Source organism: Eulemur rufifrons, chromosome 7 (genome assembly GCF_041146395.1).
Source record: "Eulemur rufifrons isolate Redbay chromosome 7, OSU_ERuf_1, whole genome shotgun sequence".
NCBI classification, from domain to species: domain Eukaryota; kingdom Metazoa; phylum Chordata; class Mammalia; order Primates; family Lemuridae; genus Eulemur; species Eulemur rufifrons.
The window spans coordinates 263,801,343-263,828,732 of NC_090989.1; the positions used below are offsets into that span (position 1 = coordinate 263,801,343).

The following is a 27,390-nucleotide window of genomic DNA, read 5'->3' on the forward strand; positions in this document are numbered from 1 at the left end:
GATGTTTCATTTTTTAAACTGGGTGATGAATATTGGTTATAATTATTCACTGCACTGAAAATAAATCACAAAGCAACTTGGCAATAAAAAGGGAAAAAGATCTTTCTAGAGTGACTCATTTCCTGAGGGTGTTAAACGGTTCTACTAAAGCAGAAGAGAATTGTTCATGATCGCCTCTAACTGGACACCTAAGAGTTCCTGTGGGTGGCAGAACTTCCACTTGTTCCAATCAAAGTTCTTTATCCTCAAACCAACCTTACCATTTGCATCTGAAAGGCTGCTTGCCTGCCTTCTGATCCATGGAACTGTGTTTCCTTCTTGCCCCATCCAACAGTGATAAATTTGCCTACAGAACAATTGGTTGAGAACATGCAATACAATGAAATAAGCTGCATGACATGAAATAAAAGCAGTTTCAGTGCTATTCTTCATGAAGTCTAAGACCTCTCAATAAATTTAAACAAGTCAATATTTAAAAAAACTATGTTCTATAGGATATGCACCAGTAATTTTGAAGAATTTGAAATGCCCTTAATTATTTTGTTATTTATTCATTTAGTTTACTCCTGGCAAGCTGTGACTTCTCCCTTATTTTGGAAAATGCTGTACTGCTATCTTATATGTTCCAAATTCCCTTAATGACAGGAGTCAGCAATCTCATTCTTGCCTTACAAGTAAGAATGAAACAAAGAATTTTCACAATATGTCCAAAACATAAGACTCCAAGACAAGACCTGGGAATAAAATTCTAACTGTAAGATTTCAATCAACTAAATGTATCCAACCCCCCTCCCCGCCACTGGCGGTAGAGGGGACCGTAGATCATCGAATCCAGCTCCTCATGTAGACTTAATGGCAGAGCCTAAAACTAGAACATAGGGCTTCTCCCTTCTAAATCATAATGCTTCTCTTACACAAAACATAAAGGCCAAGCTGCTGAAACAATACAACCCTTCTGTTCTGGGAGGTAAGATCTGGCATCCATCTGCAAGAGGTACCATGAAGAGGGTCCTGAAAACATCAGCCAAATCCAGGACCCAATTCTTCCCTCCTGCCACTGATTCTGACTCTGATGAAGCAGGGCTATAATCATTTTTATAAATTATGGGTTAGTACGACCATTTCCTGTCTGCTTACATCCCAGCACTATAATACCTCAAAGCACACCTTGCTGCTGTGCACAAATAGCAGTGCCTATCTTGCTGCACATCCCCGGGCTTCTACCTGCAAGTTTCCACAGAGGCAAAGGATCAAGAAGTAAAGCCAGAGAACTTTTCCACGGAGATAAGACAATAAGTGATGGGGTTACAGCAGGAATCTGTCAACTACAACCTATATCTGCTTTTACAAACAAACTTTTATTGGAACACAGGCGTGCTTATGTATTGTCTATAACTACTTTCACACTACAACAGCAAAACTGAGTAGTTATAACAGAGACTGTACAGCCTGCAAAGCCAAAAACGTTTACTACCAAGCCCTTTCCAGAACAAGTTTGTTGACCCCTGGATTAGAGGAAAAATATTCATCACTCCATAGAGTAATTTTTTTGTACTGATAAATACATTCCTAAGGCCTAACACCCTAACTTTGACTATCTTACCCTTGATTCACTACATTAGGCTTCTTATGAAAAAGTCAGCAGGAAAAGCCAGGCCCAGAACACTTTCCCATCCCAAGGAGTGCTATGTAGTGGTACTCTCTCTCTGACTGTCCTCAAAGCTGGATGCCCCAAAGTTCCACCCTGGATCCTAGACTCTTCCAGCACCATATATGGTCCCTGAGCAAGTTCATCTGCTCCCAAGATTATAAGAATATCCTACATACCAATCACTCCCAGTCCATAGCTTTGGTCTCTCCTAAGCTTCAGCCTCTTATATCTGCCTACTGCACGTAGCAATCCCATATGACCAGTCAACAAATCCAGAACAGAACTCACCACCTACCCCTTACAAACCAGCACCTCCCCATCTGCCCTCTCTCAGTTACTGGCATCGTTATTCCCATCACCTGGCTGGTGTCCCACTAAACTCTTTCTTCCTCCGCCTTATATACCAAAGTCTATTTATTTCACTTTCTAAACTGGTATTTCTTAAACAGGTCTAGGGCAGGAGGGGAACCATTCACATATATTCCAAAGAAGTTTCTCAGATAATTCCAAAAAATGTACTCCCATCCTCACTGAGAATCATGTTTTTCCTGAATTCATTCCCTCTTCTACCCCATACCCACCTCTCCTCTCTCACCTAGATTCCAGTAGCAACTTCCTACCTGATCATTTTGCCTCTAGTCTTTTATCTCTCCACACACACAAATAAAAAGATATGTAATCAAGATCCATCTTTCTACTAGAAAAATCTCTTTAAACTTCTCATCATCAAAACCTTTAACAGCTGATCAACTATAACTCAATGTAAAAATTCCCTACCACAAACTTAATCAAAATCCATCCCTTTTATTTCATTCTACACTCATGTTCTGCCACTCCAGCAATGCTGCACTCGTCACAGTTCCCTGAAAAACCGTGTTTCTATGAAACATCCCTCCCTTGAAATAGACTTATTCACTTGACTAGACTACTCCCCAACCCTCAGCCCTCATCTACGCAACACCAATTCAGCTGAGACTCAGCTCAAATCAGCCTCCTTAGGGAAATCTTTCCTCTCCAGTTACTGATTTTCTTGCCTTATGCTACCCTATACCCGCATTATCATGTCATTACTGTACTTCTGAGACACCCTAAGAGAAAAATCTAACTACTTAACTATTTTTTAATTATTCATAGCACCAAACACACTGTTGGGTTCACAGTACCTACTCAAAATTATTTCTGAACAAATAATTTTCTATTAAATAAACAAGTAGCAGTTTTCTAAATGATTTCTCAGAGTTGGTAGAGCAAGAAGACATGAAGTTAGGCCTCAGCAAAAGTTGAAATACCTTCTCCTCCATGCCTCTCTTCAATCAGGCCAGCTACCTGGTATCGTAAAGTTGGCCAGAACTTACACTCAATAAGCATCTCCCCTCTCCTCCCTCTTCAGTATTCCCAACAGCATAAATGCCCAAATGACCTTGGCTAGATCTTAGCAAGAAAACAACCTGACTGGTCCCATGAAAATGCAGATTCAGATCCAATCGGTAGTAAAAATCAGCCTTCTATCCCACCTCTGTTGTTCTCTTCTCCCCAAAACTGCACCCCAGAAATGTTCTCTTTATTCTAGCTTATACAATCCCTTTCCTTAAAACCCCATCCTAAGCGTTTCCTAGGGTTTGTGAAACAACTACCCAGGTGACCTCAAGCACAGATTTCTATTTTCCAGGTTACTGACAAAGTCAGCAGCCTCAGACCTACAGGGAAACCTGAGATACGCCTTTTAAAATCTAGGATGGGCTAAAGGAACTAGGCTAACAGACATTTAGTAAATGAGGATTTAAGTTTCACAATTCTTTCGGTTTACGATGTGGCCTGCAGCGCACAAGAAAAATGATCAAAAGTGGGAAGGAACTTAAGGTAACAAAATGTTTAAACAAAGATATACTCACTTTCTCCAAAATCATCCTGGTGGATTTGCTGCTCCATGATTGGTTCAAAGTCTTTTGTCATCATAATCAGGGTCTGTTGCCCTTAGAGGGACACAAACAAGAATGATGTTATTTTCATGTAACAAATTTGCCATTCCATTAATATCTATGGCACTATAAGCTACAGAGCTGGAGTGAAGGAGTCAGATAGGGCAGAAAGAATTCACTCAAAATACTTTGACTTAAAAAAAAATAAAAACTTTGCCTGGATAAGTCACCTAGTGCTTATTTTCAGCTATTTAAGTGTGCAAAGCTGAACATAAAAGTCCACATAGCCCTCCTCCATCAACTTCAACACCTAGTTTCCATCCAAGACGTCTCTGCAAATATATACGTCATCAGTGGTGCTCATTTACTGAACTAATCCGGACTGAAGAGACTTAAAGGAAAAAAATAGGAATGCAAGAGGAGCTTTTAGAATGTGTTTATATAACAACTCTTAGAGTAGGTTAAAATAAATATTGCTGATATTTTTAACTATAACTGTGGACTTAGCAGCCTCCTCAGGTTTTATGACTTTGTTTCTCACTTGTAAAGACTGAAAAAGTTACAAGAAACAACTTTTTATAAAATATACTAAGAGGTAAAACTTAAGTCAGAAAAAACCACATTCACTTTACTATAATAATACTGGTATCATTGTTCAAAGAAATTTTTAAAAACTTAAGCACTCCAAAATTGAAGCCTGTAAGATATCTGGAGTAATGTTTGCAGTAATAAGTCAGGTAGGCACCAGTGACAAACTTACCTGTGGCAAGGAGCACCAGCTCTTGGTCAGGACTCCAACTCATGACAGAGATACCACTGGCTACGCTCCCAACACATTCCAGCTGAGACAGAGAAAATTGAAAAGAGACCCAAAACACCAGTATCTCAGTAAAAATTTACTACAATCTCAATCAAAACAAATATACAAATGTGAATTTATTTAACAAATATATCTTCAGTAACAGGTGTCAAGAGACTAAACCTGTTATTAGACAAAGGGATTAGAAATGGACACCCCATTCTTCCCAGAGCTATCTCATGAAAGAGATAAAAAGATGATTCTACAGAAGATTAGAGCTTTAACCAAGATCTTCAGGAAGCAAAGCAGGTCTGAATGCAGGAAATGACAAGTGGCCCAGCACAGTTTTTCTGAGGAGATGTCTCAAAGAGTGATAATAGGGGGAGGAGAGAGAGATCAAGAGGAAAAATAGTACTGAGGCATAAAGCCATAAAAAGAGCAGTTAAAAATCAGCTTCAGTCAGGTGTGGTGGTATGCACCTGTAGTCCCAGCAACTCGGGATGCTGAGGCAAGAGAATCATTTAGGCTCAGGAGTTACAGTGAGCTTTGATTGCACCACTGCACTCCAGCCTGGGCAACAGAGCAAGACCCCACTGGGAAAAAAATCAGCTACAACTAGAGCATAAGGTATACATATATGAATAATGGCGGGGATGAAGCTAAAAAGGAATTTGGGGAACAAGGAGTGAGTGAAAGGTCTCACTAAAGCAAAATAAGAAACATGGACTCTATCTTCCAGACAATAGGGAAGCCACAAAGGGGCAAGATCAGCACCATTAGATGACATAATGAACTGGAGGAGCTCAGTCATCAGGAAAAAATTCTACAAAATGTTTGGGAAGTAAAAGCATATCTTTTAAATATAAGAAATACAAATTGAGTTGTATGTGGTGGCTTGTGACTTTTCTCACCATGAAGTGAGAGTAAGGTTTATTACTGTACTAAATGGAATGGTTTAAAGCAAAGGTGCCAGATTTAGACTGCCAGGGTTCAAACCCCACCTGATGACTGTGTGACTCCAGCTTAGTTACTTAATTACTCTGTGCTTCAATTTCCTCTTATGAAGAATGGGAAATAACAATCTACTTCCTAAGGTCATAGTGAAGATTAAATAGATTTGCGTGAAAAGCACTTGAAAAAGTGCCTGCACATTGTAAACATTTAATAAATGTAAGCTACTATTATTATCCTACCATAACTCCTGTGACACAATCAATGTTAAAGATCACACTTAATGGAGTAATCAAAGATTAAAAAAGAATCAAGCAATTGTAATTTGAAACTATGGCCATTAAGAAGGTGAGGATGGGAATCCAAAAACTCAACCTTAAGCTAGAGTAGAGAAAGAAACAACTGGGGCCAGGTACAGTGGCTCACGCCTGTAATCCTAGCACTCTGGGAGGCCGAGGCGGGTGGATCGCTTGAGCTCAGGAGTTCGAGACCAGCCTGAGCAAGAGCAAGACCCCGTCTCTATTAAAAAAAAAAAAAAAAAAAAGAAATAGAAAGAAATTAGTTGGACAACTAAAAATATACAGAAAAAATTAGGTGGGCATGGTGGCATATGCCTGTTGTCCAAGCTACTTGGGAGGCTAAGGCAGGAGGATTGCTTGAGCCCAGGAGTTTGAGGTTGCTGTGAGCTAGGCTAATCCCATGGCACTCTAGCAGGGGCAATACAGTGAGACTCTGTCTCAAAAAAAAAAAAAAAAAAGAAAAGAAAGAAAGACAGACAGACAGATGCAATTGGCTGAAATCTGTGTCTCCTGGCAGTCTTAAAATATGCATGTAATGATAATGTATTACTTTAGTGCCTATAGTTAGGGACTCTAAAGTTGGCCAATCAACATTCATAACTAAAAACATAAGCCATACAAACATTTCAAAGATTTTCTAAATTGAAAAATAAAGGCTAAACTCAGGATGAGATTCTGATAAGAGGTGATTTACACCACACAAGAATGGCCAGTTTTTATTATTTTAAATAGCTCTCATTTGGAATGTTCTGATTTTTCTAATTAATAAATGCAGTAGACAAAACTGAGTTTTAGAAGAATCTTGAATCACTTCTCAGCCTTTAGGCTAACATCAAGTGTAGAAGAATCTTAAAGCCATACCAAAAAAATTTTTTTTTTTTTGGACATAAGGTCTCGCTCTGTTGCCCAGGCTAGAGTGCAGTGATGCCATCGTAGCTCACTGCAACCTCAAACTGCTAGGCTCAAGTGATCTCCTACCTCAGCCTCCTGGCTAGGACTACAGGTGTGGACCGCCACGCCCAGCTAATTTTTCTATTTTTTTGTAGAGATGGGGGTCTCACTATGTTGCTCAGGTTGGGCTCGAACTCCTGGCCTCAAGTGATCCTCCCGCCTTGGCCTCCCAAAGTGCTAGCATTACAAGCATGAGCCACCACATCTAGTCTAACAATTTTTTTATAAAGAAATATATAATACAAAGACTGTAATTTGCCAAAGCTTAAAGATTATGGCTTCTGGTTTGAAAACGTCCATAATAACAAGTGATCTATTTGAAGATGCTTGAGACTTCCTCCTCACTGGACTCTTCTACTCACCTGCTGTGTGCTAAGACTGCAGAGTATGACATCTCCAGAGGCTGTGGCCACACACACAGACTCCTGATCTAGCAAGTCCTGAATACCAACAATGCAGCCACTTCCATCCTCTGGGAGAAAGCCTTCTGCCACCAAAGAAATTTCATGTTCCACCTTTCACCAAAGGAAACACATAAGCAAATTAATCCAGTATATCTTCAAGAACAATTCATAACATTTCCAGAAACAGAATACTTTTTAATGCTTCTTTATAATGTAAAATTTTTAAAATGTTTTTTAGATTAAAATCCAAGCTTTCATTTGAGAAATATCATAACTGTGTCATCTTTAATGAGAAAAACAGGTATTGTAACCTTTTTGCCAAACAAACAACAAGCAACCCAGACTCTTTAAAAATGTCCAATAAAACATGGAGCTAACTATGGTCTTCTAAGATTTCTATAGTATGGGGGAAAGGCACTAAGAATGTAATCACCTAAAATACATTAGTAGCAAAATATAATTAACGAAAGATATCAAAATCAACCCGCTGAGCTTTTAAAAGTATATATGGTTAGGATCCAGCACTAAAGATTCTGATTTAGTTGATATGAGATTGGGGCTCAAATATGTTTTTAAGGGCATATCCCAGTTACTCAGGAGGCTGAGGCAAGAGTCCTGCTTGAGCCCAGAAGTTCAAGACCAGCCTACGTGATACAGCAAGACCACATATCAAAAAAAATAAATAAAATAAAAATTTTAAAAATAAATTTTAAAACATATTTTTAAAAAGATCTTTGGGTAATTTTCATGTGCATTGTCAGTTGAGAATCACTATTATAAATAGTATTTACATGGTAGAAAGGGTAAAAAGTAGAGCACCCACTTAAAATATAAGGTCAGAGTTTTACTGACTTTAGCAGCAGAGTTAAAGGTAGGTTACTATTTCAGCTATGTCTAACATGACATCTATAATAAAGCAAAGAGAATTTTAAAAAGATATAAATTCAATAAGATGTAAAAAAAGACTATCCTGGGGGAAGAAAGTTTGGAAGAAGGCAAGTCAAGAGTCATACCCAAGTGTAGCATTCTCTATCAGTAACTTACTTCTCTTCTGACTGGGTCTACTTCTATCAGTCCATGCTCTGAGCCAATGAGCACTGTCTTCTGTTCAGCTCGAAGACAGAAGCACTGAGGTATCCCTGGAGCTTGAATATCCCTGAACTCCAATGTCCGAAGTAACTCCAGATTTCTCATGATGAAGTGATACCCAAGAAAAAAGTACAGGTATCCCCTGATGAAGCATTAATCCCTAAGAGATAAAGGAATAGCTTCATAGTGATAAATGACCACACCTACATAAGTAAAATGATTCAGGGGATAGAGAAGTGGTAGTTAGAATTAGAATAATCAAGAATAATCAAAATCTAAGCACACACCCACATACAGATATGTGGCAACAACCTGACCCACTGTATATAGTTATGGTCAATATTTGAGGATTCTGAAATCTCTCTAAGTAGGAAAAAAAAAAAAAAACATGTTAATGTGCTAGATATTTATACTCAGATCCCTTTAAGATTTATGATTGTAAGTCCCTAACTTATGGTATGGGTGGCAATTACGCAGACCAGACTGGCCTTACTGTCACTTTAATGCAAGGTGAATTCTCTCATCTTGGCATTTCATATACATGACATTGAAAGAATAAAGATGAATCAATCCTTACAGTCCATAGTAGATAATGTCAATTGTAGTAGGAATCCTACAACATATAATGTGGGTGAAGAGGAAGGCAAGATCATATATGGTGGAAGCAAGGAAGAAAATCAAAACAGACAATGGTTTTAGTAAGTTTTGGTTGACATTTACATTCAAGAACTTCTAGAAATTATTTGAACCTGTACTGTATCATGCAGGTTTTTAAGTTAAATCTAATTCTATATTATACAGAGCTTGAGTTTTTCGAAGTATATAAAAATTATATCTTTTATCTTTAAACATCATAAAAATGCCCACTGACAAAGATTTGAAAGGATAGGTACATTTGAGATGAGAGAATGCCTGGCACGTCTGGCTAAGGGGGAGTAAGCAAAGGACAGAGTAGCAAGAAGTGAGCACAGCAACAACAGCCAGAATTTCCTAGCTGTTTTTCACACTGGTTTATCTAATAATAATCATGCTGTTACTCTTGCCCTGACCAGATTATCATGTCTCCATATCCCTCCCTGTGAACTTGGATTTTGTTTATCCAAGTCTGTGGAGCCCTGGGGTCCGTGGACCTCAGGATAAGAATGTGGGAGGTAGGGAAAAGGCACAAGTAGAGGACTCATTTTTTCCTGTTTTCTTGCTGTTCCTGTCACCCTAGCAACAGACCAATATCTAGCACTCCCAGGGCCAGCCTCATCACCGCTCCCCGCCCAGCCAGAGGTACCAGCACCACTCAGGCAAGGGCCTCTCCAGACAGCTGAAATCTAGCTCCACGGGTCTCATCCTCTGAATTCCTGAGCCATCAACACCAGAAGTCTGAGGCAGGCTTCACAGTGCCTCTTCTCCAAGGTTTAGGTCCATAACCCCAACATCTTCCCTTGTTTTCACCCCCAGCCCTACCTAAGTGTTGTAACTGCTTCCTTCAGTTTCTTTCTGTGTCACTTCACTGCTTTTACTTTTTGTTCCTCTAATAGCTATTTAACCAATTCTTCATATTAAATCCTCTCTGTTGAAATACGGTATGGTTTCTACTTTTCTGACTGGACCCTAACTGACAAATACAGCAAACAACCTGAGTTCTCAAATTACCGAGCTTTCAATATTACCAAGTTCATCGCCAAGGGGAGCTCAGTCATCTACTTCCCATTCCCATCCCCTTGGCCTCAAAACTAACTTCTGTGAATTTTCACACCAATCATCCTTGTTCCCTTATCTCCTCAGAGAAAGCCATGTATGTCCCCACTCCTTTCAAGGTTACGAAAGGAATATCCTCCAAACTCTCCCAGGCCTATTAATACTCTTTCTTTGACATCTGCAATCTCTAACTCCCCCGTCTCCATTGATTCAACTTTTCCCAGCCTTTAAATGTGCTAGAGATCACTCCACACCACAGGGCAATCCAGGATCCTCTCCTAATTTTCTGACAACTCCTCTATTTTCTTCCCTTGCCGCTTCAACTCTCTACGTCTTGGCTAATCATCATGCCCATGACTACACGTACCAAGCAAATCACTAATACACCAATTAAATTGAAATGTCTAGCCCTGACTTAATTAGGCCCAAGTGAACACTAAGCCCACATTTTTAACCTCCTGATGTTACCACAAGCATCTCTCACAAGCTCATCAAACGCAACCTGGAAAACGAAGAACTTACTATTCTTCCACCAAATGAGTGTCCCCTATTTGGGGATATGGCATTTCTACTCTCTGTCCCCAGGCTGAAAACTGTCTCTGCCTCCTTTCTGCTGACTCTTTTTCACTGAATGTGGCTGTCAATAGACAATTGAATCTTTTACGTAGTACCTTATCCTACCATCCGTTTTGTGGCCTACATCAAACACCGACTGAGCGCTTGCTAAGTGCTAGGATCTGAAGATAAGAGATTATTCAGTCACTACTTCCACAGAAATCACCGTTAACGGGAGAGAAAGCCACATAAAACACCACATTGGATAAGCACAGGGAACACAAGCTCCACGAAAAAGTCGCAGACGAGAGTAGAGACCCACAACATAGCACCCGAACCTCTATTAACTGCCGCCTTCCATCGTGGATTAATTCATTCGCTTTCAGCGGTATTATGCACCCTCTGCAAGGAATACGGAGGCTGGGTTAAGTGCAGCTGGAGGAGCAACACGTTAACTCCGGGCTGCCGCGCCCCGCAACGCACCTGGATGGAGCAGGTGGCAAGACCGCAGAAACAGAATGCAAAGCTCTAGGAAAAAGCACTCCACTCCTCGAACCGCAGCAGGCAGAGAAGCCTCGGGGTCCCCTACACAAGAACACCATTGGGCGGACAGGGCCCAGTCCCGTGCCCGAGTGTCCTGACCTCTCACCTGCGCCGCGCTTGGAGGACCCCCAAATAGCGGTACGCCCCTGCCTCCCCTGCCACGCGCAGCCGGTTTCCCAGAGCCCGCCCCGGATTGCGTACACGTCTCTCTGTGCGACTCCTGCGCTCTCAAGGCGCGCACTAGGCCTCGAGAGGGTAGAGCCGCGCGACCCCGGAGGGCCAAATCTGAGGCACGGTTGCAGCGCGGCTGAGAAGCCCAGAAGCGAACCAGACACGAGCCGAGCGGCGCGGGAGTGTCGTCACGAGGCGCGGGCGTGGCTATACAGGGGGCGTTTCCCTAGTCGCTTGCGGCGGCCGGCCTTCTCTGAAGGACTAGGGAGGCAGAAGCGGAGGAGCTGCGCCAGCCACCGCCCCCTGTCCCTCCGCCCTCCTGCCTACCGCGTTGTATTTGATCCCTGCTTTGATGTCGGACCCCAGACAGTAATTGGCTGCTGTAGGCGGAGCCTGCGCGGGCAGGGAGCAGCGCGCGTGCGCAAGACGCGAGCCGCGCGCCGGAAGGACACCCCGCAGCCACGGCCTGCCGGGAGGAAGCGCTGGGGTCCGGGAGGGTGGGAGTGGCGGCGCGGGAGGTCGCCATGGCTACCGAGCCCGAAGCCGCGGAGCCCGTGGTGCCGTCGCTAGTGGATCGTTACTTCACTCGCTGGTACAAAGCGGGTAAGTGCGGAATGATGTCGCTCTCTAGTCAGCCGCATTGGCTTGATGCTGTGGAGAGTATGGTGACAGATCATAGCCAACTAGGCTCTACCCGGCGCTTCCTCCCCACGGAAGAAAAAACTGGACCTCTGCGTTCCTTTCTAGGCCGAGGGAGTAGTATTTGCAAAGTCTTGGAGGACTGAAATACAGCAGAGCGCGTTCAGGAGCTGGCGAGTGCTGTGCGAGCTCAAGTGTGTGGTGCCTCCGAGAATGTTAGTCTCAACTGAGGCCCCCGAGGTAGGCGGAGTCTGGACTACAACAGTCCTTGAGTGCCTGGAGGAATTTCAGGGACTCAATCCTACAGGGAGTAGCGATACATAAAATTATTAAATGATCAGATGAAACTAAGATAGAGGCAGCAATGATGGAGAAAAGGGCGGGTTAGGTTACAGACAGAAAGTAGAATCCACTGTTTTACTTAAGGAGAGGCGGCCAGTATTCATTTACCACTTAGAAGTAGGTATTCCTGTTGTACTATTTTGCGGATCCAGTAAATACCAGTGGCGGTAGCATCATGGGGGTCTGTCCTCCAACCCTACTTTCTTCCTTTCATTCAGTGATAATGGACATACTCATTTAAAAAAAAATATTGTAGCATATTTTCTGTTGGCCAAATTTAGGGTGACCACTGTCCTGGTTCACCCAGGACTGAGGGGTTTCCTGGAATTCGGGACTTTATGTACTAACCATTGGGACAGTCCTGGAAACCACTAACAAAAAGTACACTATTATATCATAAAGAATGCAGTGCTAATCACATTTTTCTATTAATAATAGAAATAATGGGTGTACTCATTTTGCAGTGAGGATAAATATGGAGCAAGGAGTTAATGACCTTAAGATTGAATAAATGATTCTGTCTGGGCCAAGTCTCTCTACTTCGTAAAAAGCCTTTAGGTATGTCTTTTTGAGTAATGAAGGTATACCCGTGATGAGTATGTAAGTGTCCAATGTTCATAATTAACTGTCTCTATGAACCAAAGAACGTACCACATAGTGGTAGTAAATATTGATTCAACAACCAACAGACTCATTTATTCTTCTAGATGTCAAAGGAAGACCCTGTGAGGACCACTGTATACTACAGCACTCTAACAGGTAAGTAAATTGAGAATTTTAAATTATCACAAAAAATTTTTTCTTTTTTTTTTTGTGATATTTTAGTTCAGCCTAGTATGGTCTTGGATTGAACAAATGTTCATTAAGTAAACATTTCATTAAATTATCTTACATTGTGTTGAAATTTTTCTTTTCTTTTTTTTTTTTTTTTTGAGACAGAGTCTCGCTCTGTCAGCCTAGCTAGAGTGCCGTGGCATCAACATAGTTCACTGCAACCTGGAACTCCTGGGCTCAAATGATCCTCCTGCCTGAGCCTCCCGTGTAGCTGGGACTATAGGTGCACTCTATCATGCCTGGCTTTCTATTTTTTGTAGAGACAGGGTCTTGCTATGTTGCCCAGGCTGATCTTGAACTCCTGGCCTCAAGCGATCCTCCTGCCTCAGCCTCCCAAACTACTGGGATTACAGATGTGAACCACCGCACCCAGCCTGAAATGATATAATTATAGCAGTTTGCCTGGCAAGAATGAGTCTTCCAGTGCCTAGTCACTCTGAACAAATAAACTTGGTTATCCAAAATTCCAAATGGAGGACCACCCCATTAGTCAACTACTACCTGAAGTAGGCAGCCTGTGTCTACCCACTGACTACCAGAGCCCCCAGAAGGACATACACAGGCATGCCTTACTTCTCTCTCTCCTACTCCAAGTGCTACCTGTCTAAAGACCTCTGGTACTCTTCCCTTTCCTGGAAAGGAAATTTGGTACTGTTTTCTCCTCTTTTATTGCATTCTCCATTCTACAGTTATGCTCCAATAGGAGCCAAAGGAAAAAGAGGAAGATGATAGTTTAACTAAACAAATATCAGTGCATACATTCTTGTGCTAATGGAAGTACTGTGTTACAGGAGGAAGAATTATATCAAGCAATAACACAGGATCAATTTTTTCTCCTTGTAGAATATGTGTCATCACATTGGCAGGATCTCATCCGGTTCTTCAAAGTGGAAAAACAATTAAAAGCATTTCCTATCAGATCAGTACCAACTGTAGCAGACTTCAAAACAAGGTCTCTGGGAAATTTAAGCGGGTATGTTCCTGTAATTATGTGATTATCTACTGACATCCTCTATATTCATAGTAATGATAGAATTACTGTCATTCTCAGAATCCGGTAATATATGCTCAGCATACTTCTCTAAGAGTTTGAGGTACTGATTTTAAGTACAGTTTATTCCTAAAAAAATTCTCAGACCAAAGAAATGAGGTATGTCTTTAAGAGGCATAGTATTTGCTATATTAGGTTATGTACCACCATCCCCGTTATGCCCAGACTGGAGAAGGGGGAAGGCAGGCCTTTGAAAGGACAACTATAACACCAATATAACAACATTTGTTGTTCCGTGTACTTTTATTAAACCAATATCTCAAGTTCTATAAAATTTAAGTGAATAGCTTTTCTTTACCATATATTTTCACATATAAATTTTTTTTTTTTTTTTTTTTTTTTGAGAGACAGGGTTTTGCTCTGTCACCCTAGGCAGTGGCACAATCATAGCTCACTGCAGCCTTGAACTCCTGGGCTCAAGTGATCCTCCTGTCTCAGCCTCCAGGTAGTTAGGACTCCAGGCATGCTCTACCATGTCCAGCTTCACATATAAATTAAACAGAAAAAAATATCCTGAGAGAATAGGAAAAAACATCAATATGAGAAAGTATATAGTATTTGCTCCTTACCATTTTTCCATTCGTAAAGCATTGCCAATCTAATGTATGTCTACCCACACCCTGTACCTCCACATAATGCTCAGTTATACGAAATGTTCTCTCTGCCCTCCCTCTATAACTTTAGGTAAGATTGACATTTTATTAAAAGACAGCATCACACCAAGGACAACTTAGTGACATATTAAAGTGTCCTGACAGCCCCACTGGTTAGGAAAGTTTCTGTGGATGATTTAGTTCCTTTATTTATTGAATTTATACTAAGTTAGGAGGTTCTGCTAATTGCTCTCACTATTCTAGTAGACCCTTATTTGAACTCCCCTTTGTAGGCCTGAAGTCTCCTAATAACATGCCTTATAATTACTGATTTTTCCTCACTCAAGAAACAAATGAGCTTAGAAAAGCATGCACCTACCTTTCTTAAAAGATAAAGTCTACAAATTACAACAGTTAATGCTTATGAGATTCCTATGATAAATCTCTGTCCAAAATGGTAACACTATTGTTACTATTGAAGAACAGAGAGGGACCTGCATATTGAACCCACTACAGATAAGTTTTGATTGGATCCCAGAACTGCCCATTATTTATTCTCCCGAGGGAGGTGATAAAAAGTGGTAAAAACACTTCTGCTCTTTTGACACAGACCCAGTTATAAATAAGCCTCCAGGATGAATCCCTATCTCTCCTTCCAAAAGCAAGGAGTCACAATGACTCTGGTATTTTGAGATGAAGTACCCACATACAGAGTAGTAAAGCCAATGTAATAATATGTAAATGTCATCTAATAATGTTTTGAGTGATAAATTAAGAGGTCATAAATAATAGCATCTTAACCTCAAATACTTATTCACTACAGGAAAAATTCCTGGAAAAAAAAAGCACAACACACCAGCCTGAGCAACATAATGTGATCCTGTCTCTACAAAAAAACTAGAAAAATTAGCCAGGCATGGTGGCATGTGCCTGTTAGTCCCAGCTACTCGGGAGGCTGAGGCAGGAGGATCACTTGAGCCCAGGAATTTGAGGTTGCAGTGAGCTATGATGACACCACTGCACTCTAGCCCCAGTAACAAAGGAAGACCCTGTCTCAAAAAAACAAAACAAAAAAAAAAAAAAAAAAGGGCAACAGATGAGATATCCCTGCACTGGCTCTCATGACTCTCCTTGTAGATATTTGTTAGAACCTTCCTAGGTACATCCATCTAGGGGAGTACATGAAGCAATAACTAACATTCAAACAGATATATGTCAAAATTTTGTATGGACTAATGGCTTATAGGATAATGGGCAAATTATTTTGTGACTTAAAACTTTATTGTATTTTCCAAATTTTCCTCAAAGTATATTTTTTCTTAAATAGGAAAATATTCCTTCTTCAAAAAGTCTTAGCGATTGACCCTGGTAAAGGAGTTCCTTTATCTATTAAGTTCTAATATAAAAATAACATTAGGAATGTTAATGAAACTAGCTTTGTACAATATTGCTGTCATAGGAGAGAGTGGGTCAGTGAGTAAGTGGGAAGAAAAAGAAAAAATATTGCTTTCATAGTCTGTCATGTTGAATTTATATTATTGCTTGTTGATGAATTTTCCTATATTTTTGAAATCTTTACATTTTGCTATATGTAGCTTTCTCATTTACAGTTGATAAAATATATTACTCTGTTCTGAAGTGATGGGCCTTGCTTAAAAATATATATATATATATTTAATATGAATAATTAGTCTGTAACTAAATTACCTATTATCACATGTGTCTTAGGTTTTTTCCCCCTAGAGTCTAGGATGGTACCTGGCACATAGTAGGCACTTATTATGCACTTATTATATATGTGTTGGAATAAATGGCTTTTATTTACTTAGGTTATTTTTATTTAAAACACCAGGACTATATCCTATTAAAACAGTTCTAGGAATATATCCTATTAAAACACTGAGGGCTGCCTCTCAAAGGAAAATGGAAATGCACATCAATTAGTAACTTCTTCCCTTTCATTACACAGGGGGCACAGTTTCTAACAGAACTTGCACCTCTGTGTAAGATTTACTGCTCAGATGGAGAAGAATATACCATATCTAGGTGAGTAACTTTTTAGCTACCAATTTAGGAGAAACAAGGGAAGTAATATTTTTCTTAAAAATAATTCTTTTTTTAAAATAGTTGCGTTAGAGGACGGCTGATGGAAGTGAATGAGAACATTCTCCATAAGCCATCTATTCTTCAAGAAAAGGTAAAAGAGAAAAAGTATGATCCCATCCACATACCTTTTATCAATTTTTTTAAATCATTTGACAATACTAAATATTCTGTTTGCTTTCCAGCCATCCACTGAAGGCTACATTGCAGTTGTGTTACCCAAATTTGAAGAAAGTAAAAGCATAACAGAAGGGTTACTGACACAAAAAGAGTACGAAGAAATCGTAGTGAAACGTATTAATGCCACTGCAGCTACATCATAAGGATTGAGATGGAGTAAAAAGCAAAGCAGGATTATCCTTACCTGGGCCAAACCATCAGTGTGCTAAATGAGAAGTCCCAGTATATGTAAAGCATACTTCACACCCAGCTACCCACAGGGGAGGCCTAATCCTTCACTTAACCTGGTTTTCCCTCTTTGTCTTGCTTAATGACCCTTGATTCTCATTTGTCTTCAGCCTCTCTGATCTGCCCTGTCCATGTACTCACTCTGTTCTTCTCTTGCTTCTCTCTAACTAAACTGCCAAGCATGGGATGTTTTTCTGATTAAAAGCAAACAAAGCTCTTTGAGAAAAATTTAGAAAATACAGAAAAGTTTTTTATGTAGCCAAGTAAAAGTAATTGACCCATCATCCTATAACCTGGAAATAAATACAGTTGACCCTTGAACAACATGGGTTTGAACTAAATGGGTCAACCTATATGTGGATTTTTTTCAATCCAATGCAGATCAAAAATATACATATAGTGTTCATAGGATGTGAAACCACATAAAGAGTAGGACAACTTTTCCTATGCTCAGAATCCACAGGGCTGACTGCAGGACTTGAATAAGCACTAATACGGGTCTACACAGAAGGCCCTGGATCTGATTTATCCCCTATGAATACCTAAGGATGACTGTACTACATTTTAATATACTTTTGTTTGTGGTGGTATGGTTATTGTTTTGCCTCAATTTTTATCAGTTTAAAGTTGAAAAAACCTAACTGGCCTTTCTTACCCAATCTGTGTCAGTGTGACACTACCAAAAAGTCTAGTCCTGCCCCTTCTACCTCAACTCCTCTCCCTTTAGGTTGTAGGGAAGAGGCAAGAGTGTCAAGTGTACCTTCTCTCCTCATGCCTATGGAATGGCCCTCCTCTGTGAAACAAGGTGGAATTGTAATACTGACTTCTTAAATGAGGGACACATGAAAATGAAAAGGCTTTGAAAAACACAAAGGCTTTCCTAGCAAATGGAAATGTTATAAATGCAATGGTAAGCTGATTCTTGCAGTACAAACATTGTAGTCACTTGGTTTCACACACTCTAGTTACAAGGTAACCAGCAAAGAAGTTGCTAAGAATATGTCATTCAAAGGCACAGATGCCTATGAACAGAACAAAGGCTTTTACATCATTTAAACTACTAAAAAAAAAAAAAACCAACAACTATGAATATATGGTTTACGATTGGATACCGATTTACACTGAATTTTAAATAAAAGGACTTTAAAACTTGTTATTTTTCGTTAAGGGCTATAACGCATAATACATTTAAATATCCCTATTTTTAAATAAAACACATTTTTGCACAGAAGAAATCACAATGTATAAATCCCTTTGGTTCTCTATTCTGTGCTGTTAAAGTCATGTTTGTACTTTCATAAAAGAATATTTTCTTTTCAGGTACATAAGAGGGAGTTTAGTAAATAAAAATCATTTTAGGTTCACAAAAACACCTTGTAACCTGAGTGCTGACATGACTATCCCCTAAATGGACCCACTAGACGGGATACAGGTAGTAAGTCTATAAACACCTCCGGTGATGGTGCTATGAGCTGAAAACAAGCACAAACCAGCAGACCCCACTTCAAGTGCAACAATGATTCTTGAAGACTTCATAAAGATATGTATATTTTACATATGATATTACCTCACACATCATTCTCCCATTTCTATTGTAATTTTTTTTTTTAACAATTCATACCATGCAGGAATTACCATTTCTATTGTGATTTAAAAGACTGTTTTGGTTTCAGAGAATAAAAACCGTGATTGATCATTTTGACTATTTAAAGAAGTATTTTATAAGGGTCATTAACCAAGCTGAGTGCATCCATCCCATTTTCTCCCAGAGGACTACGGTAAAAGTTTTCTTCAATAATAGATTGACTAGCTAATTGGTAGTACTGTGGTTCTTCAAGATCTTTTGTGAATCTTGATTGTGATTGGCTGACCCAGATGGATCATCGGACAAGCTTATGTATCTACTGCCATTTGGCAACTGACATGTCCTGTCAGATTTCAAAATGAATGTCAAAGTATTAGGATACAAGCACTATGAAAGTAGTCCAAAACAACTTTACACTATATCATAAGGAGAAAACCTATAAACCAGATCCTTTGATAAAAACCCCAACCCACAAAAACAAGAAAAGCTGTAAGCCTAAAACTAAAAAGACTAAAGATGTTTATTTGTTTTATAATGAATATTTCAAAGCCACATATATAAAATGCATGATTATTCGGAATTTAAACAGGTGCTTGGTTCATTCCATTGTTCTCTTTTTGATCTTCCATTCCATCAATCAATACTGAGAAGGACAGTTCAAAAATTTTTAAGCCGGTAAGATAGGCTTAGAATTCCAGCTAATATTCAGGGCAGACTGGCCGGCTATGCTAGAACTAGAACCAAAAGATAGCCGTCTCATATCCTCCAGGAGTTGTTGCACGATTCTGTGGAGTTCCATTACTCTGCCGTTGGGAGTAGGGGAGGAACACACGCAACACAACCAATAACCCTTGCTGTGTGAAACGCTTATTAGAGAACAAAGTTGCTACTAGCATGGATGATCTGTGACAGAGGGGACATCAGAGGTGCCCTTGTCATACGTGGTGAACAGAAAAATTGAAGAAGAATCCACAGGTTTAAGGAGTTCACCCAGACTTCTGTATATTTTCTGCTGAAATTAATGTTGTAGATGATAGGCTTAAATAAAGAAAAGAGTTAAGGTCAAATATGCCAAAAGTGAGCACATATTCAAAATATCTTCTTTGGATTAAACTGTCATTAAGACAGTTGGAATATTTGGTTTGACTTTTAAAGAACATTATTAGTGCAATATTCCATTTTAAAAATCACTGCAATTAGCAACTATTATGGCATTTATTAGTTGTCAAAAAGCTTCACAAGAGATTTCATGATCAGAAAATAAAGCAAAATTTCAGTATTGTTTTCTTTATAAAATTGTTGAATTTCTGAAAAGATAAAGGATCAATTGCTTTTTAAAAAAATGTCAGCTTTGCTACATGATGGTCCAGAGATCTGACCCCAAAATCTTCTCAAGTTTTACCGTCTATGGTGTCTTTATTTGTAATTGAGACCCATCTGTTATTTTCCACCGGAAGCTGAAAAGAGTTAAGACAATTAGTTTCTGCTTTACTCTGAAAAAAAGTTGCAAAATCAAGTAGTAACTATTATTTTCTTTTGCATTTTCCTTTAATAAAAAAAAGTGAGTTTAAAATAGAAAAACTGCCCACCTTCTTTAACAGTTTATAGCAAAGTGAAAGAAGTTGGACCAAGAGAGCCATCATGGATCTTGTCTTTATAATACACTTGTCAACCTACAGTGACAGAAAGCATGCAAATCATATTCTAAAAGTAGTATTTAAAAAAAAACTTTATCATTTAGTTTTAAAATTATAAAATTTCTCCACCATGGAAATCTAAGGGATCCTGCAAGGTATATAGATTAGGGTATATGTGCTGCCTTGAGGGCCCAGAACACAGGTGCGGGGGTTACTGCCCAGGTCTCATGCCTGTTTCACAAAACTCCAGGAAGAATAGGTGGAAAATCAACTGTTCTACTTCAGGCTGTTTGCGGCTTTTCAAAACACTCCAAATAGTGGCAGTGAATCCCTTACTTTGCAATTCCTTACACTCTGTTTTGTGGGCATAAGGCCATATTCCCTCAGATAAATTATGGGAACCCACATTCAGAGGCATTTGTGCCCTAGTTAGGTGAAGACTCAGGATTTAAGGGTAGCTTCTCAGTGCTATGGAATTAATCATATCCAAAAAGCTAATCTATTTGGTGAACCTGCTGCTCCCTGGGGTCATTTATGATAGCAGATAATAAATGATTCTTTTGGACAAGAATTTGTTGTTAAAAAATTTTTAAAAATTATATGATTCTTGCAGACAAACCATGAAAAATGGAAATATATTGCCCTTCTATGGGTAATAATACTTCAGTTAAAGAAAAAGAGGCTGGAGCTAACCTGATAAAAAGTGTGAAAGTTTCTCAAGTGTTTACCTGCATAACCCTCCCTCTCTTTTACCTTTAGAAATACTTTATTCTGCAAAGATGTCTTAGTTATTGTCTGGAGCTGGTGGCATAGAGGAATTAGCTTGTTTATTTCCAGGAGAAGCATAAGCTTGTCATCATCTTTCAGCTGAAATATAATTTAGAAAGTTAAAACAACCCCAACAAAACTTTTACAACTTAAATACCTTTATACCTTAATAGTATACCCCCAAAGTGGGTATACATGACATCACCACCAGCATCAGTCAGGTAGACATGTGTTACCTGTTTTGAAAAAGCTTGTACACTTGAAGTAAGCTTTAAACCCTCTGCAGCAAAAACCTGGTGGGAAGGGAAAACATCACTATTTTAGATTGATGTCTTATGGATAGTTGGTAAGAAATATACTCATTAATTAATAATTCTTACATAGAATTTAAAAACTAAAACCTAGACATAAAATATCTGTTGTGGAACTCCTGAAGTTTTTGTTGTACCCAGGAAAACATAAGGGTTTAATTGTTTTCAAAAGTTTTCACAGACCAGATACAGAATCAACTCCTGGAGACCTCCAATTATTCTGGAGGGTCACATAGACTCATGATACTCAGCTATACAAATGTCTGGATTTCTGGAGGAATTCAAAGGTCATCTCATAATATCCCCAATTACAAAAGGATGATGAATCTTGGAGCATGAGGTCAAAAGGTTTAGAACTTTCCTGCTTCTATCGAAGCAAGATAAAATTTGTCACCCATACACATTCCATAACCAGCCATTTGAGAGGACCAATTCAGATGGTTGGGTTTTGTTGCTTTTTCAGATTAGTTTTGACTAATCACCATGTACCATGCATTTTACAATTTAAGTGATGCAAATAGGATGATGGAGAATAGTGAAGAATAAGGTTGGACAGGTAAGATAGGAATATTTAAGATATTAGGTTAAAATAGTATGGGGAATATTTTAGAGTGAGAGATACCAGGGGAGTAAAGGAAGAAAGATTTAGCTTGAGATGGCAGCAGTAATAAGGAAGAGAACAGGGCAAATCTGAGAGTGAATTGTGAAGAAAAATAACAGGTCATAGTAATAAATTAGATACACAATATGAAGAAGGAAAAGGCAATAATTGCAGGGTTAACTTTTACCCTCTCTTTTCAACAAGCTTAATACCTTGCTATCATTAGATAAAGTGGTCTCAAGGTTAAATTGTCCTCTGCATCTTTCCCTATCTTTTAAAACTGGGGTCCCTAACCCCCAGGCCACAGATGGTCTGTGGCCTGTTAGGAACTGGGCCGCAAAGCTTCACCACTCCCCTCCCCCTGCCCCGCCACCCCCACCCTGTAGAAAAATTGTCTTCCATGAAATTTAGGAGCCCGGGGCAGAGGTACAGCAGGAGGAGAGCAGCAGGTGAGTGAGCAAGTGAGCACACGAGCATATTTACAGCTGCTCCCCAGCGCTCGCATCACTGCTTGAGCTCTGCCCCCTCACATACCCTCACCCAGTCTGTGGAAAAATTGTCTTCCATGAAACCAGTCCCTGGTGCCAGAAAGGTTGGGGACCACTGCTTTAAAAGGAAAACCAATAAGCTTTACATCTAAATTTTAACCAAGCTGAATAATCCACTTCCCCATGTGTTCCTTATCATTCCACATTATCACTTTCTATTCTGCAAATCTTCTCTTTCCTTCTAGTCTGCAAACCCCTTGGGGGCAAGATCCGTGTGTGTCTCTCTCATAGAGTGTCATAGTTTTAAAACAACCTTAAAGCTGATAATTCCCAAGACTCTCTCTCCAATCCTGAACCATTCTGACACCAGTCTTGTACAGTCATCCCTCAGTATCCACAGGGGACTGGTTCTGATACCTTCCCAAGGATACTAAAATCTGTGGATGCTCAAGTCCCTTATATAAAATGGTATAGTATTTGCCTATAACCTACACACATATTCCTAAATACATTAATCATCTTTAGATTATTTACAATATCTAATACAATGTAAATGCTAAATAAATAGTTATACTTTATTGTTTTTTATTTTTCATGTAACTCTAACCTGTTAGTTTTTTTGTTTTTTGTTTTTTTTTTCTGAGACAGAGTCTCTCTCTGTCACCCAGGCTAGAGTGGTGAGCTCACTGCAACCTCAAACTCCTGGGCTCAAGCAATTCTCCTGCCTCAGCCTCCTGAGTAGCTGGTACTACAGGTACGTGCCAATACACCTGGTTAATTTTTCTAATTTTTAGTAGAGACAGAGCCTCATTCTTGCTCAGGCTGGTCTTGAACTCCTGGCCTCAAGCTATGCTCCTGCCTTGGCCTCCCAGTGTGCTAGTATTAAAGGCATGAGCCACTGAACCCAGCCAGAAATTCATTATTTTTTATTGTTGTATTGCTACGTTTTATTGTATTTTCAATCCACAGTTGATTAAATCTACAGATGCGGAAACCCACAGATAGGGAGTGCCAACTGTATATCCTACTTGATTTTTGTACTTAACATGAGCAAAACAAAATGCTTGATTTCCACCCTCTAAATATGGTGTTCTCCCTCAGTGTTTGTCTCAGTAAATGGCACTGCCATTTACTTTGTTGGTCAAGCCAAAAACTTTTTAAAACATGAGTCAGATCGAGGCCAAAACCCTCAATGGGTTTACCATCACGCTTTAAAAAAAGTCAACATTCTTTCCATGGCGAATAGATGTGTCATATTTTAGCACTCCTTCTGCCTCACTCTACTCCATCTACAATTGCCTCCTTACTCTTCTTCAGATACACCCAGCCCTACCCCTGCATCTCAGGGCCTCTGCACTTATTCACGTATTCTATCTAAAACCCTCTCTACCCATTTATCCATCCAACTCATTCTTTCACTTTATGTCTCTACTCAAATGTTACCTGCTTAGAAAGGGCTCTTCTGACCACCCCTCTATCACCTCTATTTTCTTATCCTACATGATTTTATCTCCAAGTACTTATATATGTACTTACATTACATATTACTTATATTACATATATAACTTTTAACTGTCTATATTCTGCCATTAGAATATAAACTATAAGGTGGCAGGAACTTTGCTTTGTTCACTTTTTTCCAAAGAGATCTTTGCCCCAAGATCTGACATACAATACAAGCTCAACAAATATTTGCTGCATGAAGCATGCCATTTTATGTTCATCACAGTTTGGAGATAGTTCAGCAGACATTGGTTTAATGAATAAGCTGGGGCCTAACTGAAAAGAATAAATCCAGAATTTATTCCAACTATTTTAAAGGAAATAGCTCACTATTAGTAGACTAATAGTAAACTATTAAGTCTACCAAAAAATCCAGAAGACAAATTTTCTATAATTCTTCTCTGTTGACAATCATGCCCTTAAGCTGAAACCCCTTTCCTGAAGAGGTTCAGGTAGAAGTTCATGGGAATGCCAAAGGAAACTATATAAGAGTGATAAAGTGACAGGAAGTTCAAATTTCAAATGCAGGAATGCTCTTGGTTCGAGAGAGGCAAACAGGCTACCATGAAGATCAGGGAAAACAGGAAAGGAATTCTGCAACCCACTTGCCAATCTCAAGCCTCTAACTAGAGGTAGAATTACAGATGGGCCTGCGTGGAGTCTCATGACACACAGGGCACAAAGGTGGGTGTTAGTGTATCTGTCTCTCCCTAAATGCCCTAAGTCATGATGAATATGGAAGGAAATAAAGAAACTAACACATACTGAGTCCCCTCCATTGGTCTCAAGCCTATGACAGATGCTTTTTCGTGTATTATCTCATTTAATCGGTATCATTCATCCAATTCAATAATGAAGATGCCAAAAAGTCTTTCTGGAACTCTGAAAAGTATAAGGGATTTGCATCTGCTTACAGGATATTTTCATCTACTTGGGAAAACCTAAAACTTATTGCATCTATTGACTATCAACAAAGCCCATTCTACTTTATTCCTATAATTTTTAAGTTTCTTTCCAATGAAATAACCAAGAAAGCTCCACAAAATCTTACTGTAAGCCCTCTACCTTTCTACTTTTCTACCACTCTCTGGAAAATACACATACAATGTAATCATTTAGAAAACCAGTTATTACCCATTTTTAGCCCAGAATTAAAGTAGTAGTATAAAATGGAAACAAAACATACCTCTAGTTGATGAATTAAATCCTGGGAAGTTTTCAGTGGCCCCTCTCCTCTAAAATAAAATGAATTATTAGGAAGGTAACAAAAGTTATTGCCTGGTAATTGGTTTTATACTACTAAAGTTTTAGAGCATTTTGTCTATTAACAGATCCAAACTTTTGAAGGATAATATGAACAGACTAATAATATTTTGACTTTATTCTTAAAACAACTTCACTATTTAACTGTTACTTCTTAGGGTACTTCTTTTTCCAAATAAAAATTATATATGTTAATTTCATAATATAAAAAATTTAAAACTGACAAGTTATATTTAAGGTCCATTTGTCCTTAACATTTTTCTTCTTATTTCATAAATTAAATATATGAGATCTGATAATATGTCTTAACCAAAGGCTTTTGTTACATAATGGAAAGAAGATTAGAGCAAAAGACAGGAAATTTCACCTCTAATTCTAATTTCAACTCTGGTAGGAACTCAGTTGTCTAACTTTGGTGAGACATATCATTTAAGTTTCAATTCTGAGTGCATAAAATAAACATAATACTTTGGCTACCACTCTCCTCAGAAGATTGGGGAATATCAGACTAAAAACTACCAAGAAGAATTAAGGACTTTAAAAAATGAAAAGTAAATTACAACAAAGAGAATAACAGAATTCATTAAGAAATGCAATGGACTAGGCATACATCAGAGGATCTGGAACCTAATAGCAACCAGTTGTGCTACTTAACAGCTATGAGAAAGAAACATAACATTCCTGTTGCCTGATAGATTACTGTGAAGATCAAATGAAATTATGAAGCAAAAGTCATGTTAAAAACTATAAGGCACTGGTAACTTCGAAATTTTTTAAACTATAAGGCACTAGAAAATCTTAAATATATAAATTAAGAAATATGAATTATTATATATAAATATTAGAAATCATGTAAATTATTAAGACAACCTTAAAGAATAGCCTGAGGAAGGGCTACATAATTGCCCAAGAAAACTGCCGAACTTGACACTGTGAAGGCTAACAGATGGTCTCAGGACGAAGTACCTAGATGAAGTTGGTAAACCTCAGTCTTAAGGAAAAACAGAAAAGATTGTTGAGGGGTCAGGGAAACAAGTATACAGACAGTGTGGGTAGAAATCAAAACCAACTTGAGATTTTACCACAAAGAAGTAATTATTAATACATTACCAAGACTTGCCAAAATGGCACAAGGTATTTATCCATTACAAAAAATCCATTTCTTTTCTTGAACTTCATCATTTCTGCCCAATAACCATATTCTGATAACAAGTCCCATTCCAGAGAATTTTAAAAATCCCTACCCCTCATGGTGCAGCCCCTCCACCTCCCAGAATCCATGGGACACACGTTATCCCTTACCTATATCAACCATTCTGACTCTGAAACAAAAAATGCTGATCATATCATCTTGAAATATTCTGAAATAAGAACTAACTAAAGGGGCAGTTACAATCTTGTAAAAAAAAAACTCTACTGATGAACTCTCTGGGAAGATTTTACGCATCAAACTATACTCATAAAGTAATAATATATTTCTCCAGTTTTTATTAGTCAAAAACTTTTTTTGAAAGCATGATTTTCATCACCATTGAGATAACTAGCATGATTCCAGCCAAAAGTTGAGATTTTTATTATTTCAGTTAGTCTGTACAAATAAATTTATTGTTGGTAAACACAGAAGTTCTATTTTGCATTCTTGTGCAGGCATGGGCCATCAGATTTTAAAAAGGTATGAACTAAAAAAGGAGGTCAAAATTCATGCTGAGAAGACTCAATTGTGGGAGAAGCTTGCTAACAATAGTTAAGAACAAAAGAAGGAAACCACCAGAGGAATGGTCTCCAATGATGGAAAGTATGGTGAGGTATTAACAAATGATAGCTAAACAGCAGCAAAATGAGTAACTCCCATCACTTACACTTTCTCCCTGCAAAAGAATTACCTATCTAGAAAAGGTAGAAGACATTAGCAAGGGGAAAATGAATCCTCCTAGCTTGGGAGTACTTCTTCTTTATTCCTAATCTTCCTTCCAAATGAAGAAATCTCTATGAGCACAGCATCCCTCACTTCTCTGCTACCTCACATATTTTCCACCCCATAAGGGGCCAGACATTCCTCTTTTCAGTCTTTCTGGTAATTTTGCAAAAATAAATTGGACATGGTAGCTCTTTGTTTTATCCTTTTTCTCTTGGAAGTGAGGATGTCTTTGAGAAATATTTGGTCTTCCATGTGTTTTACAGAAACACATTCTGCCCCTCTGAGGTAAGACTTCTTAATTCTAGGGATCATTTTTAAAACC

The 27,390-nt window shown here is 38.8% G+C and overlaps 3 protein-coding genes across 6 annotated transcripts in view; 1 reads left to right on the forward strand and 2 right to left on the reverse strand.

Moving 5' to 3' along the window:
• ELP1 (elongator acetyltransferase complex subunit 1) overlaps nucleotides 1-11,383 on the reverse strand; it is a 64,871-nt gene extending 53,488 nt beyond the window's left edge. The window contains exons 1-6 of one of the 2 annotated variants that reach the window (XM_069476649.1): nucleotides 11,352-11,383; nucleotides 8,019-8,223; nucleotides 6,933-7,085; nucleotides 4,331-4,412; nucleotides 3,544-3,624; nucleotides 261-346 (exon numbers count right to left, since the gene is read on the reverse strand). In XM_069476649.1, coding sequence (XP_069332750.1) covers nucleotides 261-346; nucleotides 3,544-3,624; nucleotides 4,331-4,412; nucleotides 6,933-7,085; nucleotides 8,019-8,168 — 552 coding nt within the window. In that variant the 5' untranslated portion in view covers nucleotides 8,169-8,223; nucleotides 11,352-11,383. Of the gene's footprint in view, nucleotides 1-260; nucleotides 347-3,543; nucleotides 3,625-4,330; nucleotides 4,413-6,932; nucleotides 7,086-8,018; nucleotides 8,224-10,959; nucleotides 11,181-11,351 lie in introns of those variants that run through there. The other variant, XM_069476648.1, reaches the window with a different exon arrangement.
• A 116-nt stretch (nucleotides 11,384-11,499) lies between these two features.
• ABITRAM (actin binding transcription modulator) lies at nucleotides 11,500-18,212 on the forward strand. The gene is made up of 6 exons (XM_069474529.1): nucleotides 11,500-11,627; nucleotides 12,713-12,764; nucleotides 13,683-13,812; nucleotides 16,453-16,529; nucleotides 16,611-16,680; nucleotides 16,772-18,212. The coding sequence occupies exons 1-6, from the start codon at nucleotides 11,549-11,551 to the stop codon at nucleotides 16,907-16,909; spliced, it is 546 nt and encodes a 181-aa protein (XP_069330630.1). The 5' UTR covers nucleotides 11,500-11,548; the 3' UTR covers nucleotides 16,910-18,212.
• A 1,525-nt stretch (nucleotides 18,213-19,737) lies between these two features.
• CTNNAL1 (catenin alpha like 1) overlaps nucleotides 19,738-27,390 on the reverse strand; it is a 67,356-nt gene continuing 59,703 nt past the window's right edge. For 2 of the 3 annotated variants that reach the window (XM_069474533.1, XM_069474532.1), the window contains exons 15-19: nucleotides 25,074-25,122; nucleotides 21,221-21,277; nucleotides 20,970-21,083; nucleotides 20,169-20,252; nucleotides 19,738-20,036 (exon numbers count right to left, since the gene is read on the reverse strand). In XM_069474533.1, coding sequence (XP_069330634.1) covers nucleotides 19,971-20,036; nucleotides 20,169-20,252; nucleotides 20,970-21,083; nucleotides 21,221-21,277; nucleotides 25,074-25,122 — 370 coding nt within the window. In that variant the 3' untranslated portion in view covers nucleotides 19,738-19,970. Of the gene's footprint in view, nucleotides 20,073-20,168; nucleotides 20,253-20,969; nucleotides 21,084-21,220; nucleotides 21,278-25,073; nucleotides 25,123-27,390 lie in introns of all 3 variants that reach the window. The other variant, XM_069474530.1, reaches the window with a different exon arrangement.

What these genes read in the sequence shown, in the direction of transcription:
- ABITRAM (XM_069474529.1), top strand. Translation starts at nt 11,549, where the DNA reads ATGGCTACCGAGCCCGAAGCCGCGGAGCCCGTGGTGCCGTCGCTAGTG. An exon ending in CACTCGCTGGTACAAAGCGG is followed by an intron (nt 11,628 to 12,712) that starts GTAAGTGCGGAA and finishes TTATTCTTCTAG; the next exon opens with ATGTCAAAGGAAGACCCTGT. An exon ending in TCTCTGGGAAATTTAAGCGG is followed by an intron (nt 13,813 to 16,452) that starts GTATGTTCCTGT and finishes TTCATTACACAG; the next exon opens with GGGGCACAGTTTCTAACAGA.